The following is a 17,906-nucleotide window of genomic DNA, read 5'->3' on the forward strand; positions in this document are numbered from 1 at the left end:
AATAAGAAAACTCACAAAATATTTTATTCCTCTCTTCGTTATTTTTAGATTGATACTATTTGTCGAGTAATTTTTATTGATAACGTAAAAGTGGTAACAATAATATAACATAATAATAGTAATATAGAAAATATTATATGTTTGGATATTTGTTATATAAAAAAAATCAATCATTTGAGTATTATAATTAAAAAAAACATTAACTAGAGATCAAAATAAATAACTCTCTTACTGTGAGTGGAATTATACTTTACTGTTGTTTCTCCTACACTTGTAAATTGAATATAACATATAAATGTAATAAATAATCTAAGAAATTTCTGAAGAATGATTCTGCTACTAGCATTCTATGCATTTTGCATTTAACATGTACCGCAGACAGTTATACGTAACGTTGCGGAAGTCGCCAGCGAAAACGACTGCAAGCTGGCTAATAATATGTTGCCTAGCTCGGCGGTAATTTCGTGAGTTTTCTACTTTAACTAGAATTAACTTTGCGCTAATGGCGCTTGCTCTGTTGCTGCAGTAAATAAGTGAATCGGGACATCCAGCTTTCGACTTTCTCGACAACGAATTTTCATGATCTATGCAGACGGACAAGTAAACTTTGTGATACGTAAAACTATACGTTTTTTTAATAAGCTTCTCAAAATCAAAAAATATTTATCCAATAAATGTTTCGTGTAATAATAATACTAATAATAATAATTTTTAGACAAAATTAATAGTTCACTTAATATTGTTTAAAATTAATAAGTGTGATTTAAATTATTTTTGTATGTATTAAAGTTAACATAATTAAATGATTTTTTTTATTTTGAAGATCAAAAATTCAAAAAATAAAAAATTATATAACTTAAAATTATATAAAATTATGAAAAACATCTATTGTAAATAATTCTTCTTTAACTATATTGTAAAAAAAATTGTTTATTACAAATATTCTTCACAACCTTATACAATTTTCGACCATTAACTTTAGTAAATTTCTATAACAAAAATTATATATATGTATATAAAGTAATTGAACATTTATTCTACGCAAACTATATGTTTTGTTATATCAGTTAATTATAAATCAAGACGATGCGTGAAATTAACGTGAAAGACACTAATTCTGCAGAAACTGGAAGGGAATGGACGGGTGAAAAAGTGCAGCCTCGGTTGCAGTTAGCTGATGCATGTAGCCACGTGTGCAACGGGATAGCTATATGACTATGGTACATTAGATGGCCGAACACGGGAAGTTCCGTAGAATAAATCAGGGGCGCGTGTAGACGAGGAAAATCGGCGTGTAACAACGGCGATGCATCCAACGCGCTCGTACTGCAAATGTGTTCGGTGCACGTAATGCAGCAGAGCGAACAAGAACCCACTGCGCGGTCGTACATACGCCGCAAAATGTAAAAAAGTCTATGCGAGATTTTGCAAAACCCTTTTCGCTCTTGCATTGTAATCCGTAGTTGTCACGACATTACAGTACCGATTTTACTTTAACTTTAAATGGCGTGTCAAACGCAAGTTTATAAATGTATTGTTATAAAAGAGAATGATGTACTGTAAGTTTATATACATACACTTATATTATTCTTGATATTCAGTAGATATTAAAAAGTCTATTAAAAATATATAGAAGAATTAAAATGTATATAGAAAAAGTTAACAAACTTTGGTATCGAGCCTTTGATATGTTATTAACTGAAAGTAAAGCATAAATTACTTCATTTCTGTAGCAATTTTGAATTCATTGGTAATTTTAACAATTTAATCAGAAATTTGTAAACTGTATATTGCTGTAAAATAATAATTCGTCATTAAATGATTGTTACAAAGATAAAATAAAGTTAAAGCAAAAAAATGGATTATTGATGTAGACAACTGTCATATTTGAATATAACAAGTTATTCTTAAATCCTTTTATCATAATTTTGTTATATTCTGGAAAGAATTACAGAAAATCGATAAAATGTCATTTTTAATTGCTAATTGCATGTACAATTTGCTTTTAACAAACGGAAATGACAGTATTAATATGATAATGCAATAATGCAAATATACCGTGCAATGAGAGTAATTTCGAGGATAACGAATTTCAGTTAAAATAACCGAGCTATAAATGACGACGAACCCTTTTACTGTAAAATTAATATGCAAATAATTTCAAATCTATAATTTCAACTGTTTCGATATTGGTGAGCATTATTAGTTTTTCTTTATTTCTCACCGATAGTTACGAAGCTAACATTCGGATAGTATATCGATAATACGCCATTATATCGATTTCTTATACATGTGTGTACGCGCGCGCGCGTGTGTGTGTAAAATTATATTGTAACAATATAATATAATAATTATAAAAACAAAGCAGAATAAAAAAATATAGATTGCTTTTAAATATTATTAAAGACTTTACTCTTTATAGATTTTATTTAATTAATTAATTAATTAATTTTATTTACTTATTTATTTTGTTACAAAATCTTGGAAAATCTTGAGCAATTTGTATATTAATTTATTCTTTAAGATTTAATAAATATTAAATAAAATAAATATTTATTGTTTTTATTCATGCATATTCTTCTGTTTAACAAATTCAAAACAAATCTAAAGATGCTACAAAATTGAAATATAGTATGAAGAATGAAATTAATGAAAGTATGAATTATTGGATAAGAATGCGATTTTAAATAAATAAATACTTGAATTAAAACAATTATTACAAAAAGTGTCCAATTAATATAATAGTTTGTAAAACATTTTTTGAGAAAATAAAGTTAGAGGTACAGACAAAAGATTCATACAACACACACGAGACCTCAATATAAGTATATATTCAACGAATATCAGGGAATAATTTTAGAGGACACTCAAGCAAAGCTGTAGGAGTTTTCGATAATTAAAACGCAACCACTGTAACGTCCACATTGACGTTTGCTTGAACTACTGCACCATCCAGTAAACGAGCCGGCTTCGATCCAGAATTTCTCTCAAATGTCTCATCTACTAATTACTACCTTAAAATAGTCTACTATGTGGTCACTGTGACGTTTCAACACTAATTTTCAGACGACGCGAACAGTTTCGACACAAATATATAGTAAGTAAAATTTAATTCAGCAAGGCTCTATGAATTCTAAAATTAAAAGAACATAATTGGTAAAAGATGCAGGTCAAAGATTTGTATATTGAATTAAGGACACATAGAATCGTGAATTTATGAAATGAGATATTAGTCAAGTAATCTATTGATTCTTAAATCTAAAACATGTATAACAAAATAAATATTTTAGATAATTGACTTCAAGAAATAAAGTAATAGATATTAAATTCATTTTCTAATCCTTGCTCTTCTATTTAGAACTTTTTAAATATATTTGTACATATATACGATAGTGTTCAAATGTTAACATTTTAAATGTTAACAAAAATTTCAATGACTTAATTTAATCAAAACAAAAAAAACAAGTAAAAATTTGCAAATAATTTATTCTCGAAAATATTCGATCTTATTGTTGATACGCTTTCAGAATAATGCAGCATTTGAATCTCAGTGTAGAGCATTGCAAATACAATATCCATCGTGAATATTACCAGTATATATATAACGAAAATCCATCCTCGCCTGGTCCTTGATTCAAGAGTAACTCGAGATGTAACATCGATATCTGAACGCGGTAGGCATCATCGGAGCCTCTGATCTAATTGTGAATGTGCCAACAATACCAGTATTCACGTTTATACGTTCTCTTACTGTTGCTATAACGGATGAGAGTCCATTGCAAATGCAACGTTACGATTATAAGCGCAGGACGAACAGAGGATAATTGTGCTTGTACGCCGATATCGATATTAATTATAATTGAACCACGAACGCAAATGTTGTTCGTATTGAATAACCATCTGCACGTCGTAAATTTAATGCGTATTATCTACTGCTCGAAAATAATATTGATCATTGTATTGATGGAGATCTTTGCGTTAAAAGTATAATGTTTAATCACTATAATAGTCATAAATTTGTAATACTTATAGTAAACTCGACTCTCTCTGTAATATTTTTATTCGTACGTACTAGTTGAATATATTTTAATATAACAGTTCTATTATTTGAATAACTTTCCTCATTTATTGTTAATTACTAAATTAGTTTCACGTTAATACATTTTTTAACCTAATTAAATATTATCCGATATCATTGACTGCTTTAAGTTGCAGTCCAATTACATTACGTTATTATTGAATATTAACGATTTAATTAGGCTCTTATGCTAGGAAGCAGTGATTTATTAACTTTAAGTAACGGCAAGGTATATATTAAAAGAGCTCGTGAATATCGTATATAATACGTATATAATATATTTAAGTAGCCGGTGAGGGTAATATTCTTGTTAAATTAAAAATCTCGATGACCCAAAGCAGTTGCAGAGAATCACGTGCCCTGGCTTCATTATCGTGTACATATTATGCATGATAAAAAGCTGCACGATAGAATAGCAGCTTGAAGCTTATACTAAGTGTTTAAAAATTACTCAATTTAATTACAGATTCAGTGACCTATTTGGAATCTATTTTTCCTAAGGAAAAGCGATGAGTCACCTGTAGAGTTTCCGAGTGATTAACTAACGAAAATAAATGACTTTTAAAGAATTCTATTTAAAACAAAACAAGGATGTTGTTTTATTCAAAAAAAGAATCCGGTAAAGATTTTTCCTAGACCAACTACAGTTATATGAATTGTTAATATTGCGAACAATATTCGATATTGCGTTATAATAGTTAATACGCGAAACAATGGACATCGAGATTGTGAGATGATCCGTACCATCTAGATTTACAAAGAGAAAGGGGCGTATCCTAGAGTGGATGCACTAATGCACCAGACTGCATAAATCGCGACGATGGAGAGCGAGCAATGCAAGAACGGTCATGCTCATAAACAAGTTCCTGCACGAGGGCGAAATGCGCTTTTAGAGGGCACGTACATTCACCCTCGTCCTCGCGCCCTTTGACACCGTGATGGCCGGTGTAACAAGGATTTGCAATGGTAACGACGGTGTCTCGTGGCCTGTAAAAGCGCATAAGAGGACGCGCTGTGCGCAAAGCATTCGCGTTAGTGCTCTACATTGAGGACACGTCCGACTGTCTTCAAATATGACAAACGAAAAAGAAACTTTTATAACAAGAAAAATCAGCATGTTCTTGTAACATTCAAAGAATTTATCTTCAAGTCATACTGTATTAAAAATATGAGTATAGATTTAATATTATGGTCGGTATTCATATATAGTCAATTCTTTTTGTCCTCAAAATCGTCTTGAGTACAATCTTAAGATGTTATAAACCAATCACAAAGTCGTATTAGTGTCTTAAATAACCATTAAATAAACATTACTTAAGACAATTTTAAAAAAACAAATAACTATCGGTCTGTAAATGTTAAATACAGAGTATTCTGGAAATTTCAGTTTAACTGGAAAAGGAATAATTCTATATAAAAATAAATCGATAATGTGAATAAAATTTTTCTATATTTTAACAAATCTCGTTACACTATTCCGTACTTTCTGTTCATGTTTGTGTTTATTATTGGATAATCGAGAATACGCGGTAAAAGGATATTCACACACATGAGTTTTATTACTTTATAAATTATTGAAAATATTATTGAAATATCCAAAAGTAAAGCCTCATATAAAAAAAATTTTATTCTATGTTTTCAACTTACTTTTTCATGTAGAATCATATTCTTTCCAGTTGTACTATGAGGAATATCCTGTATACTAACCATTGATATATTAACCAATAGGATGTTGATTTAACAACATATATTAATGTTAAGTTGTTTAGACGATTGCTGAGAATTATGTAAACACCGAATGGTACTAAATTCACATTCATATTTTTTAAAGTACATCTTAAATATATTTAGGAAGAATTACAAGTTTTATAGCCTGTGTCTATCTATAAATATTGACGAGGGATGTGCTCGAAAGTTATTGCGTTATTATAATGCGTTAATATCGCTGTATGGCAATAACGTAGAAGTAGAAAAGAACGAAATATGTCGAAGTTTTGGTATAAATGTAAAAATATGCTATGTAGATTTTATTTAGCAAAACCTACATGGCATATATTTTTACATTGTTTCTTATGTTTATATTCCTCAATAATGTACTTTTTTGGGTAATTGTATGTATTGTATCATGTATCTGCTTCCGGTTAATATTTCTTCTGCTGTGTTTTTTTCTTTCTGGAAACTTACGTGGCAAACCGAGCATCGATAATCGACTACATACGCCACGTGCAAGAGTCAAATGCATTTTCCCCCCTCCCATAAAAAAGTCAAGAGAATCTCTAGTAATTTAGAACGAGGACATTCACGAAGTTTTCTTGACCTCACTGCTGTCGCCAAAGATATTCGCGAAAACTCGAAAGCGAGCTACGCCATTACTATTTGCAGCTTGCTTGACTCGCGCAAAAAACTTCCTCGAGTGCATTCCCGATTTAATCGGATATTTCCATCGTCACGATTCTACTCGATAATGGAATCAGATCGTATTTCTTCTTTGCATTATTTAAGAGACACGTGCATTAAAGTGCCGCGGAGGAGTCCATTCTTGAGTAAAAACAATTATTCCAGAACGGTGCGATATCTTTGATTCACAAATATGTAATAGAAACTCTGTTACATATTTGATTCTTTATTCAGAATACTGTAATCTCTTAATTTTAACATCATATATAAAATATGTATAATAGATATTCGTCTTAAAAAGAGAAGCATTAAAAGCTCTATTTAAAGAAAATTTTCGAATTATATCAGAAACTCATAACAATGTCTCTAAAATATTTCTTAAAACATTTTAAGAATAGAAAATCATTTCTCATATGTTTATAGGTTTACTGACTATTTAGAAGAAAAAAAGAAGACAAAATTCTTTTAGAAGAAATAACTTCTTGCTTCTTCTTTTTATAAATAATTAACGTTGCAACAAGAATATGCATATATAAATATTTTTTGGGCATCATATATATTATTATAAAATTACTAGCACATATACTCACGAGATGCGAGTCCCTAGTGGTAAATGTAATTGGATCTGCTGTTCTGGGTTCACGACAGAAAAAATCCATTTTTCCCCAAGCCGCAACACCCGCCGCTCCGCTTTTAGCCGCTTCGATCAGTTCCATTCTGATTCTTTCTGCAGCAAACTCCACCTGCGAACATACGATCATGACAATTAGTGTACGTTATATGGTAAAATAGAAAAAAAGTTGAAACTTTGATTATTATTTTTTTTTAATTGTCCTGAATTTAAACTAATTGAATTTATATTTCCAATTTAAATTTGAATTTATAAATTCATATATACACTCCAGGCCAAAAGTTTTGAAACATCTCTTTTAAAATATTCATGACAATGTGTTTTTAATAATTCTTCAAATAGCCGTTATGGGATTCATAAAGTTATTATTAAAAAAATACATTGTTTTGAATATTTAAATATATAATCTTAAAAGTGCCAATTTTTAGAAAGTATTTCTGAACTATTGGCCTGGAATGTATATTCTTCACGTTCTCACGTTCCTACATTCCTCATTTAAATTCTTATTAATTATTAAGCTATGACCAGCATTCTAAAATTTCACTCGGAATTAGATGTTTTATTTTAAATTTTAGTATGTAAAACGGAAACAGTCGTCAAGTCTCGATCTTCCGGAAATATCTCCTTATTTGAGCTGGCAATATAAACAGCTGGAATTTTTGTAGAACGTAACTGCATACTTGTTTTCTTAGGAATAGCTGTTCTCAGAAGAAAACCCCAGAAGAAAGGATAAGCAAAGAAATGTCAAATTATCTTATATGAGATATCTTGCTTTTGGTCATAAAGATTACTATCCATCAACAGACATGCAAGCGCACTTGATACACATCGGTTAAAAAAAATATTTTAACTCATTTTAAATAAGAAAAATTTATACATATCTGCAAGTTAATCGAATTTAAGAAAGCATATGGTGATAAAAAAATAGATAAAAATTATCAATCAATAAGTATCTGCAAGAAGATCTGCAAGTGTAAAAAACTAATACATTTTGACATATAGCGTAAAAGAAAAATTTATACGATTTTTCGCTTCTAACGTCATAATGCAATATGATTGCAATGGGAAGCTAAGAGTCTTAGGTCGAAACTACGTGAAGAAATTCCGAATAATTTACATATCGCGAGCGCGAGCGCGCGCACGCTCGTAAATAAAACTCGTAGGAATAATTTACCGAGTGATTCGCATCACGTTGCTTAAGCTGCAAACAGTCAGCAAATTACAGTTGCCATTAACCTTTCGCCTCAGTAGTGCGTTTTATATTGTGACAAGTTTTATCGCTTCATTCGCGGTTCTTTGTCGCCACCCATGGCGCGTTAGTTCGACTTTACTCTTCACGGGTGAAATTCCCCGTAAGTAAGTTGCTGGCATGAATATTTCATTGCGTTGCGATGACCACGTCGACACCCTATTGGGCGGAGACATTTTTATTGGTTCCTACAGAAACTTAATGTGCGTCGTTCTACCTTTCTAATAGAAATAATTTCAAAATTTCTGTTTAAAAAGTCTTTCTCTCTCTCTTAGTTAAAAATATTTTTATCTAGTACTTAACAAGTTTAACGAGCATTATGGTCATTTATTTAAGGACTCTTAATTAGGAATCACTTCAACTTTTACTGTTACCCACCGAAAAGTTTCGAAAACTTCAACGAAAGTCAACTTAGATTCTTTAATGAGAGCGATTATAATAAAAATCTTTTTACAATTCGGAGTTTAAAACTATACTGATATATTTACTGACTATCAAAAGGTAATTAAGAAAATGGGATTAAAACTTTTCATGGGAAAGATCAATTTACACTGCCTCAAAAATACAAAAAAATTTGCAATTAAATCGTTGTAAATAAATATTTTAGAATTATACCATATAATCAAATTTTAAGAATGTATCAGATGTATATCTCTGCAAATAACTAGAATTAGAAATTTTATGTGTACTTTCCGTATAAAAATGAATAGTTCGTTGCGTACGAACTAGTTCAAGAAAGTCAATATTTATATTTAATGATACAATTTTACAATTTAAATAAATTTTTCTCATTTTATTTTAATTATTTTTTTAAAAACCTATTTTCTTCTGATTAAAATGATCTTTGGTCCATATTCTAAATAACAAACTTTTTACATTACCTTCAAATATATATTAAAAATCTGTAATTTTTTCGTAATTTTTTCCTTTTTTTAAAAAATATGTACAATACATCCTTAAGCAATTGAGAAATATTTTCCTGATTTTGATTTCACTCGTACAAAGTTAACAAGAATCTCGTTATTTTCTAAGTGCATTATGTTACGTTCCTTTATACTATGTATATAACAGCCAACCTTTTAATCAAATTTATTATAGCGTAGAATGTTTAAGCAATATGTATGCTCTCAAAAGAACTCGATGAGTCTGTGATTACATTCTCTTTACTGACACTGCAGGTATCTCGTCAAACGTTCGGCACACTATCGCGATTTTCCATCGACAATCGTTCAGAATAATTTTGATATCACAGTAATTGTCCGATATTCGAGTAAAAAAGAGCACAAAAAAGGTAATTTAATGATTATTCCGCTCGATGGTATGATTCGATCACCAGCGCTATTATTATCTCATCTCGCGAAAAAATAGCCGTTTGCTTATATCAAAACAAATAAGAGAGCATACAATAAATCAGTAACATTTTAAGTTATTTTTCTATGTTAAAAAATGAAAACACAAAATTAGTTCAGATTTAGAAATTATTTAATACGGACTGTGCTAAAATAAATTTACAAGTTAAATTTTAGACACAAATTTATTACAAAAGTCATAGTTAATTCTTTCTAAAAATATTACGGATCGTCGCTTAATGAAATTTGCCAATTCAACTATCACTCATTCTTATATTTAAGATTAAAATTTGTTAAATAATATAAGTTGGAAATTGACTGAAAAGTATAATTTTTACATTTATTTATTCCTTAGAGATTTGCTCTATAAAATATTTTATTTTCAGTCATTGATCATTTATTTTTCTCTATTTTATAATTATTATTTATATTCCGGTTCATTAAAATGCAATAATTTTGTCTTTATCATTTAATGTTATTTAAAGTCTCTATTTTATCTATGAAATTAATTTTAAACTATTGCATTGTACTATTGTAGTTAGATATTTAAAAGTTTTATTGAGTATAGTTCTACTGCATTTTATATTATTTTCTTGTAAAATATTAAAACTAATATTTTTATAGCTTATGTAGAAATCTAGCATCAAAATGGTCAATGGCTTCTATTACGCTTTATGCAATTTTGATTCCAGTTAAGTTTATTTATGATGTAAGAGGATAAGAAAGCTGCTGCAAGATATAAATAAGTCATGCTGCTAATCCAACCTTTCTCAGACACCCAACAAAGTTGATGATCCCTTTGGCGCCCTGCAAGGACCTCGCATCAGCTCCTCCACCGACGAGAAGTCGATCGCTGGCCAAATGTGTGAACGATCCCGCAGTATGACCATGCTCAGCGTAAACCCCATCAACAATAGCAGAGAGCTATAACAGAAAGAATAATAGAATAAAAATTCTATGACGAATTATAGAATTAACTTTAATTCTTATTTTAGTTCACTTTCTGTCCACAATTAGCACACATTCAAATTTAAAAAAATATTAATATTATTAATATTAATATTATTAGTTTAATATAATCTTCAAAATGTATTAGCTTTGTAATATTTCGTAATTTTTCTAATAATTTTAAATTTCATGATTTTCTCAATTTTTTGCCTATTTAAAGTCTACATTTATTAAATGAAGGCTTGTTTATTCCGCCCGTAATTTTTTCCAAACCGGTAAATTGCAAGCGTCGTTATATCTTGCTCTTCCTATAAAAGTAACCGACATTAACGTCGGTAACGCGCTTCCACATCTCGGTAAAAGAGCGGCTAAAGTTTCTGGGGCGATCATGCGGGCATGTCGTAAAGTTTAGCATTTAGACAAGCACCGTTCTTGAGGAGCGGTTCGTTACGACCTTACCAGTGGTGTCGATAGACATTATCTTTCGGTTATATCCTTCCTTTTTAGTCTACCAACGCTTTACCAACAGAAAGGGAAACCGGATAGAACGGGCAGTTAAAACGTTAGGATGTTACGTCCTCTCGCTGTACCTCTCTCGGAGGCATTTAACTGAGAGGAAGATACTATCCTCTTACTACTTTTCATCTTCTCTTACTATCAGGGCCGCCGCGATGCAGCCTGGAGATTTTTAGTAACAAAAAAAGTAAATCTTAGAGCTTTTTCAATTTAAGCAATTACAAATTACACAAGTTAGAACATTCGAACATTTTCAGTTTTATAATAAATTTTACATTAAACATATTTAAAAAAAAATGTAAAAAACAATTAGAAATTTTCAATTTCATATGTAACTTACAATTTCAAAATGTCAGTTAAATACAGAATTAATAATTCGTTTAATGCATGAAAATTTACACATTTTTATATTCCACATAAAATTTGAACTATTAGAAATATTAATTTAAAATTATTAATTTTCGTTTTAATAATAATGTAATGAAAATAGGAAATTTGATAACATTTTATATATAATACGGAACTATGTGAAATTAATGTAAAAAAATAAATGTATAAAATATTATGTAACAATATATTGTAAACATATTGTAATTGAGATTAATAAATAAGTTGGATAAGATTATTATGTACAAACGGTTAATTTTTTTCTATAATAATAAAATGCATTATTGTTTAAATACAATTATCTTAAAGTTTATATTTTTAGAAAATAACATGTTACTCAGCAGTGAAATAGGATATAAAATAAAATCATAACAAAGATAGAACTAAGACTTTGAAAAATAAAGCTTTCAAAAATAATCTCTTTAATTAATATAGCTCCAAAAATATGACGTGAAGCATTAAAACTGTATAGGGCCGGCCCTGTTTGGCGCTTCCACCTTCCGCCTCATCGTAATTAGGTAGCTCTCTTGTCGAGGGCGCTTCCTTGGACCGCAGTCGAGCAATCTCCTTCATAATCCTCCAAGCCTTATCTCCGATGCTTCTCAGTGAACAAATAGATCTTGAGCTCATCGCGATGAAATTAAGGAACTGTCTACGAGTAACGGTGTTCCGCACAGTAAAGCGTACTTTGCATAAAAGTGTAAAGATACGTTAATGCGTTTCTGCCACCACTTAATCACAACTGCATGTATTTATGACAAAATTTAGTAGTAAAGTAATATCCAATTAAAACATAGTTGATGTAACTCTAAATGAGAAACTTTACGCGCGTAATGTTTTCCTACGAAATGATAAATTCGTAGCAATAAATAATGAATTTATGCATAATTATGTATAATTAATAAGATAATTATTTACGTAATCAATTTATAAATGACAAACCATTAGTTAAATCGATTCAATCGCTTTAGGTGTATGTATAAGTTAACGTCGTTTATGTATTATATGTTTCTGATTATTTATCTATCATTTATCGATCACCGATTTCTTTATAGAACCATTAATAAAGATATATAAATTAAAATTGAATTGTTCGATAGAATAAGCACATATCTTAAATATATAGAGACTTGGTTTTATAAATTTTCAGTTTTATATCTCCTGTGAGGCTCATTACGTCCGTGGATTAGCGTACTTTGGCGAGTCGCTAATTCAGGTGGAAATTTAATTAAGCCGAAGTAAATCAAAATTCGCAGCTTTGATTTGAATCGGGAAACCGCAATATCTCGCTCTATCACGAGGAAGAAATTAATTTTCCGACTTAATTAATTTTCCATCTTCATTAGCCGCTTCTGGACTCGCTGACTCGTGCTAATGGCCGTCTTAAACATTTATAACAGTGTCCAAATGTGAACTGAACCGGTAATTTATTGTACAGGCAACTATTTTCTTTCCCTGAAATTGAGCTAACACGATAATTTATGACCCGTCGCTTTTAAAATACATATAATGTATATTTTGTGTGCATTTTGTTATTGTCATTTTTCGTTATTTTTGATGATTAATATTCTATGAATTCTTGCATTTCCACCATTAATTCTACATTATATACAATAACGTATATAAATATATGTATATACATAAATATATATGATATACAACGTTGCAAATAACTTAATGATAAAAGATTAAGCAATATATAAAATAATAATAGTATTAACCCAATCGACATCAATTAAAAGTAACAACATCTATGTTATTATTTCTCAACAATATAATATAATATATCACATATTTTATATAACATTTACATTGTACAAAATTATAACATAAACGTTATATTATTTTCAATCAATGTCAACTGGAAATTTTTATACATTTTCAATAAAATTTTACATGCAAGAAAATTGCATACCTAAATATTTTATACACATACAACGTAACTAAAATTAATTTCTTAATAATATAGATATTACTTTAGAAACCTAAATGAACGATGGCGCGGAAAGGAACCATGCAAACTCGGTTTAAAAGAAGAATGTCCTCTAACTGCACCTTTTTCCTTGTATCATGATAATCGTGAGCCACCAAGCGTCAGCAGACATTCCTCGGTTGCGTGCACAATGTATTTGGGGCAACACAATAAACGTAGCCAGGAAAGTGGGCCGCAAACCCACCGGAGGAAACATACGCGAGAGAGGGTCCCTCTTGCAACCAGTATGCTGATCCTCGTTTGACGAATATGGAGCGAACGGAGTGACAAAGGGGATGGAGTAGACTATTTATTACAACTAGACGTAAGCTCTACTTAGCCGCTCACGGATGACGGACATTGTGCATTTGTACGTGTCCGTGGAGACGCAAAAGTGGATCGTATTTTGTTGTCGCTAATGATTTTTAAATTTTGCTTCCTGAGTATTTATCGCAAATCACATTGTAAATAAAATAACATGTAAAAAAGTAATTATTAAATTTTACCTCTTTTATATAAGTAATAAAAAGTTAAAAAAGTTATCTATGATTTTTATTATGAAATAAAAATCCCAAAATTTTGGAGACTTAGAAACGTTTTTAAAAATTAAAGATTTCAAAAAATTAATTAAATTTAAATAAAAAAATCCAAATTATTGAAATTTTCGTATTAAGATTATAAAATTAAGATTTCAAGTAATGTTCTTTTAATTATATACTTTTATTAAAATATTGAGATTAAATATTGAGTAAATATATTTATTTGAACTATTTTTCAATATAATATTTTTAACAAATGCTTATTCAACTGCTATTTGAAAACACGATGTTTTTATCACGTAACAAATAGCAACGTTGTTTCATGTTAAAAATGGAAGCTGCAAAATGATTCCGTTTCACTATTGGTTTCGTTCGCTTCGCCGATCGTTTTTCTACATTACGTCGTCCCACGGAAATAAATGATTTCTACGTTTTTAACGAGATCGTAAATTATACCCGACACCCTGAAAGGCGGCCTGCGGAATGAGTGAAAAACAAGGAAAAAGATTCGTGGGAAACCAGGGAAAACCGGAGAAACGTCATCATCGAATTTACTGGAGCATCGCGAAAGTCTTAAGAACGGTTCAAACTCAAACATCGAGGTGAAAAGACGGGAAATGTGAAAACTTCTACGCGCATACTCACTAGGGAAGAAAAAGACAGTATCAATGCGAGATCTCCTTGCTCTTTGCATTATGAATGATTTATCCTTGCTTTTTAGAGCGATAACGTCGTGTCACAATCCGACATAAGATATAATTTCAAGGAAGAGGATAGTTTTTAGGATAGTAACACATATCAGATTGATTTCTATTTATATTTCACATGTCCAAAAATGAACATCAAAATAGAAACTATTGTGATAATCACTTAATTGCAAAGTTAAATTATATTTAAAAAATGCAAAAATTATTTCATGTTACTCTCTAAATCTGAATCAGTGGATAATCAGTGGATATCAGTGCCAAGTATGCCACTGGTATTCACTGATAATCAGTGAATGAAATGTGAGATCCCTAACCTAGTTGATTTTTATTATGTAATGTAACTAACCTGTTTTAGTGCATAAATTCAATGAATATAGTATTGGAAAATTGAAATTAACATGCAAATATCAGTATTTTAGTTATAATGCTCAAGTATTTTTTCTTTTTTAATTAAATTTCACTGTCAGTGCCAAATATGCCATTGAGTGACTATCGACTGATTCATATTTAAAGAGTACGTTGTAATTTCTATAATTTTAGCGAGGTTGCTAATTTTTATCACATAATGTGTAGAAAAAAAATATATGAAGTGGAAATACTCGCATTTAGCTAATGAGAAATTGTCAGCGATAAATAAAAGAAGTAATTTACGTTTACGTGACAAGAAATTCGTGATAACGTCAGTATTTTCAGCTCGCGAGCTGTACCGTAAATTATGCAATCGATCGGTTTCGCACCCATTTGCATTTCAGAATCTTTTTCCGACTCCTCGCTTGAAAGCAGTCAAGTGCAGGCGAGATGCATCAGCTGCAACTTTTTCCGCCGTCTCGTCGAAATCGTCGGTATATTTCTTTGAGACAGACAGGAAAATTCATCGTTTATTGAAATGTTATTCCTTTCATAATGTATAAAGTAATTTATCTCTTACATAAACAATTAAAACATTAGTATTATGAAAATATAAAATTACTTTTAATCATCTAATTTTACAGTGTAAAATATGTAACTTCCTAAATCAAATTAATGTATTAAAGTTGTAAAAAAAAGTCTTTTGTGTGTGTGTGTGTGTGTGTGTGTGTGTGTATATACATATTTCTATTCTTCTCTTTCTTTTTCTCTTTTCTCCGCTCTATCTCTCTTCACAATTATATTGTATTTATACATTAATTATAAAATAAAAGTAAAAATTTACGTTAAGATGTTTCTATTATTTTCAAATGTTTTTGTTCTCTTCTTTTCTTTTATCGAATTATTTCTTTCTCTCTTAATAACTTGATTATCTCAATTTCAAGAAATACAAAGCATTATAGTTACAATTAATAATATTGTGATATGTTTTGCAGTTTCATTAAAAATCTATCATTTATTAATTCTTCAGTCAGAACAAAATGTAGGAGTTTCTTCTCACGGTATAACATCATTTATAAACTAAAAGTCCTCCGCGTATTTTATAGTTCAGTGGCATTGAGCTAGGATAAATAATGTGAGAACATTTGTCAACTTATTTCTGTATGCCACTCCTGTGAAAATACTTTCAATAAAAAATTCACACGAGATTCTTTCCGCCCGGAAGCACAGCGTGCGAGACAACGACGCTCACGTAGGCGAAAGGACGAGACTTGAATGGAGATCTCGAGATCACCCGCGTGTCTCGGTAGGACATGAGTAGAGCAATAAAAGGACGTGGCCGGAGGACCTAAATGGATGGATGACTGAGCTCTTGTTAAAAATGCCTCGACATTTCTCTAGGATGCAGGCAACTTCACGCTCTCCGTTCAAGACATTTGATAAGAATAAAGATACTCAGTAGCAAAAAAGAAATAATCAGATCTAATATTTAATCAATTTAAGATAAAAAAATATTCTAAATATTCATCATTAAACAGATTTCCTACAAATATAATATTTTTTCAAATTTAATCTTGTAATATTTTTCAAAATAATCTTTTTTATAATTATATTTATATAGTATCGATGTATGTTATATTGCAGATAAAATATAGGAATTATAATCATTGAATCGAATTAAAATAAAATAAATTTGTCGTTTGATAAAATATAAAAGTAATATCAATTATTGAGTGTAACACAAAGCCTTTTATAAAAAAAAAAGTACAGAAAAGAATCGTGATTAATCAACTAAATAATGTAAATTCAACCGGAACGATCGTAATATTCTTTTACGCGCTATTTTTTGCGATAATATTTGCACCACTTTCAATGCAATTGATCGGATGCATCAAAGCGCCATGTACATACGTACAATATGTGGTATAATAAAAATCATACACTCACCCTGCAAAAGCTGGTTATTGAAGAGATCTGAAACATAAAGCATAAAGTGCAATCAGTATAGAGTACACAGTATAGAGTACACATTTTATGCGTTCCGAGCGGCGCGGCGCTGACAATTGAAATCCAAAAGTTGTCTGATGTGCGAAAGCTTTCGAAGCTTGATCGCCGCGAAAGCTCGCAAGCTATTCGACGTCGAGCGAAACTTTTCGTCTGGATTATCATAAGAACTTTTTTGATGCAAGAATGGTTACGCGGCGCGTCGCTCGAGAAAAACGCAAACGTATTTTACGTATTTGTAGAAACTTCAGCGATTTTTATTTCTTCGCAAAAGAAGGCTCGCAATTTGGTGCATAAAAGCTTTGCTTGACGGTACGAGTCAAGTTCGGAACTTAAATTTTTTTTTGCAAAAGTTCATTAGGAACTTAATCATCTTACCATCTTTTAAATGATAATATCGGTCTGTAAGATCATTGTCCGAGCAAAGCTCCAAAATTCTCTCTTTTCCGCTTATTTAAAAAAATAAATAGTTTTTATTAAACATAAATAGCTCGAAAAATATTCCATTTCGTTTTCATTTTACCTTATTTTCGTTCACCCTTCTTCTAGATTTATGATAGAGATAAAATTGTTTGATCATTTTTAAATGAGCGATACAGAACTCCAAGATTTCATCTGTAAAATTTCCCGCTATTGATAATGTTTCGAACGTGTGTGTACGACAAAGGGTATTTGCTTTCTAAACGCGAGCAGTTAGCGAACGTGCGGTTGTGTGGGTCTTATTAAGAAGTCTCTTTGATCATGAGGCGATTAAACGACTGACAGAACGGCAATGGCCAGT

General features: G+C 30.3%; 1 protein-coding gene across 5 annotated transcripts in view; it reads right to left on the reverse strand.

The window, feature by feature from the left end:
• Window positions 1-17,906, reverse strand: part of Nrx-1 (neurexin 1) — a 235,051-nt gene that overhangs the window by 80,098 nt on the left and 137,047 nt on the right. For all 5 annotated transcript variants that reach the window (XM_087408980.1, XM_087408981.1, XM_087408979.1 and 2 more), the window contains 3 exons: window positions 17,069-17,095; window positions 10,470-10,628; window positions 7,066-7,218 (listed from right to left, as the gene is read on the reverse strand). In XM_087408980.1, coding sequence (XP_087265106.1) covers window positions 7,066-7,218; window positions 10,470-10,628; window positions 17,069-17,095 — 339 coding nt within the window. The remainder of the gene's footprint in view (window positions 1-7,065; window positions 7,219-10,469; window positions 10,629-17,068; window positions 17,096-17,906) is intronic.

The sequence above is a fragment of the Acromyrmex echinatior genome, chromosome 8 (assembly GCF_024713525.1).
Source record: "Acromyrmex echinatior isolate Ae372 chromosome 8, ASM2471352v2, whole genome shotgun sequence".
In the NCBI taxonomy this organism is placed as follows: domain Eukaryota; kingdom Metazoa; phylum Arthropoda; class Insecta; order Hymenoptera; family Formicidae; genus Acromyrmex; species Acromyrmex echinatior.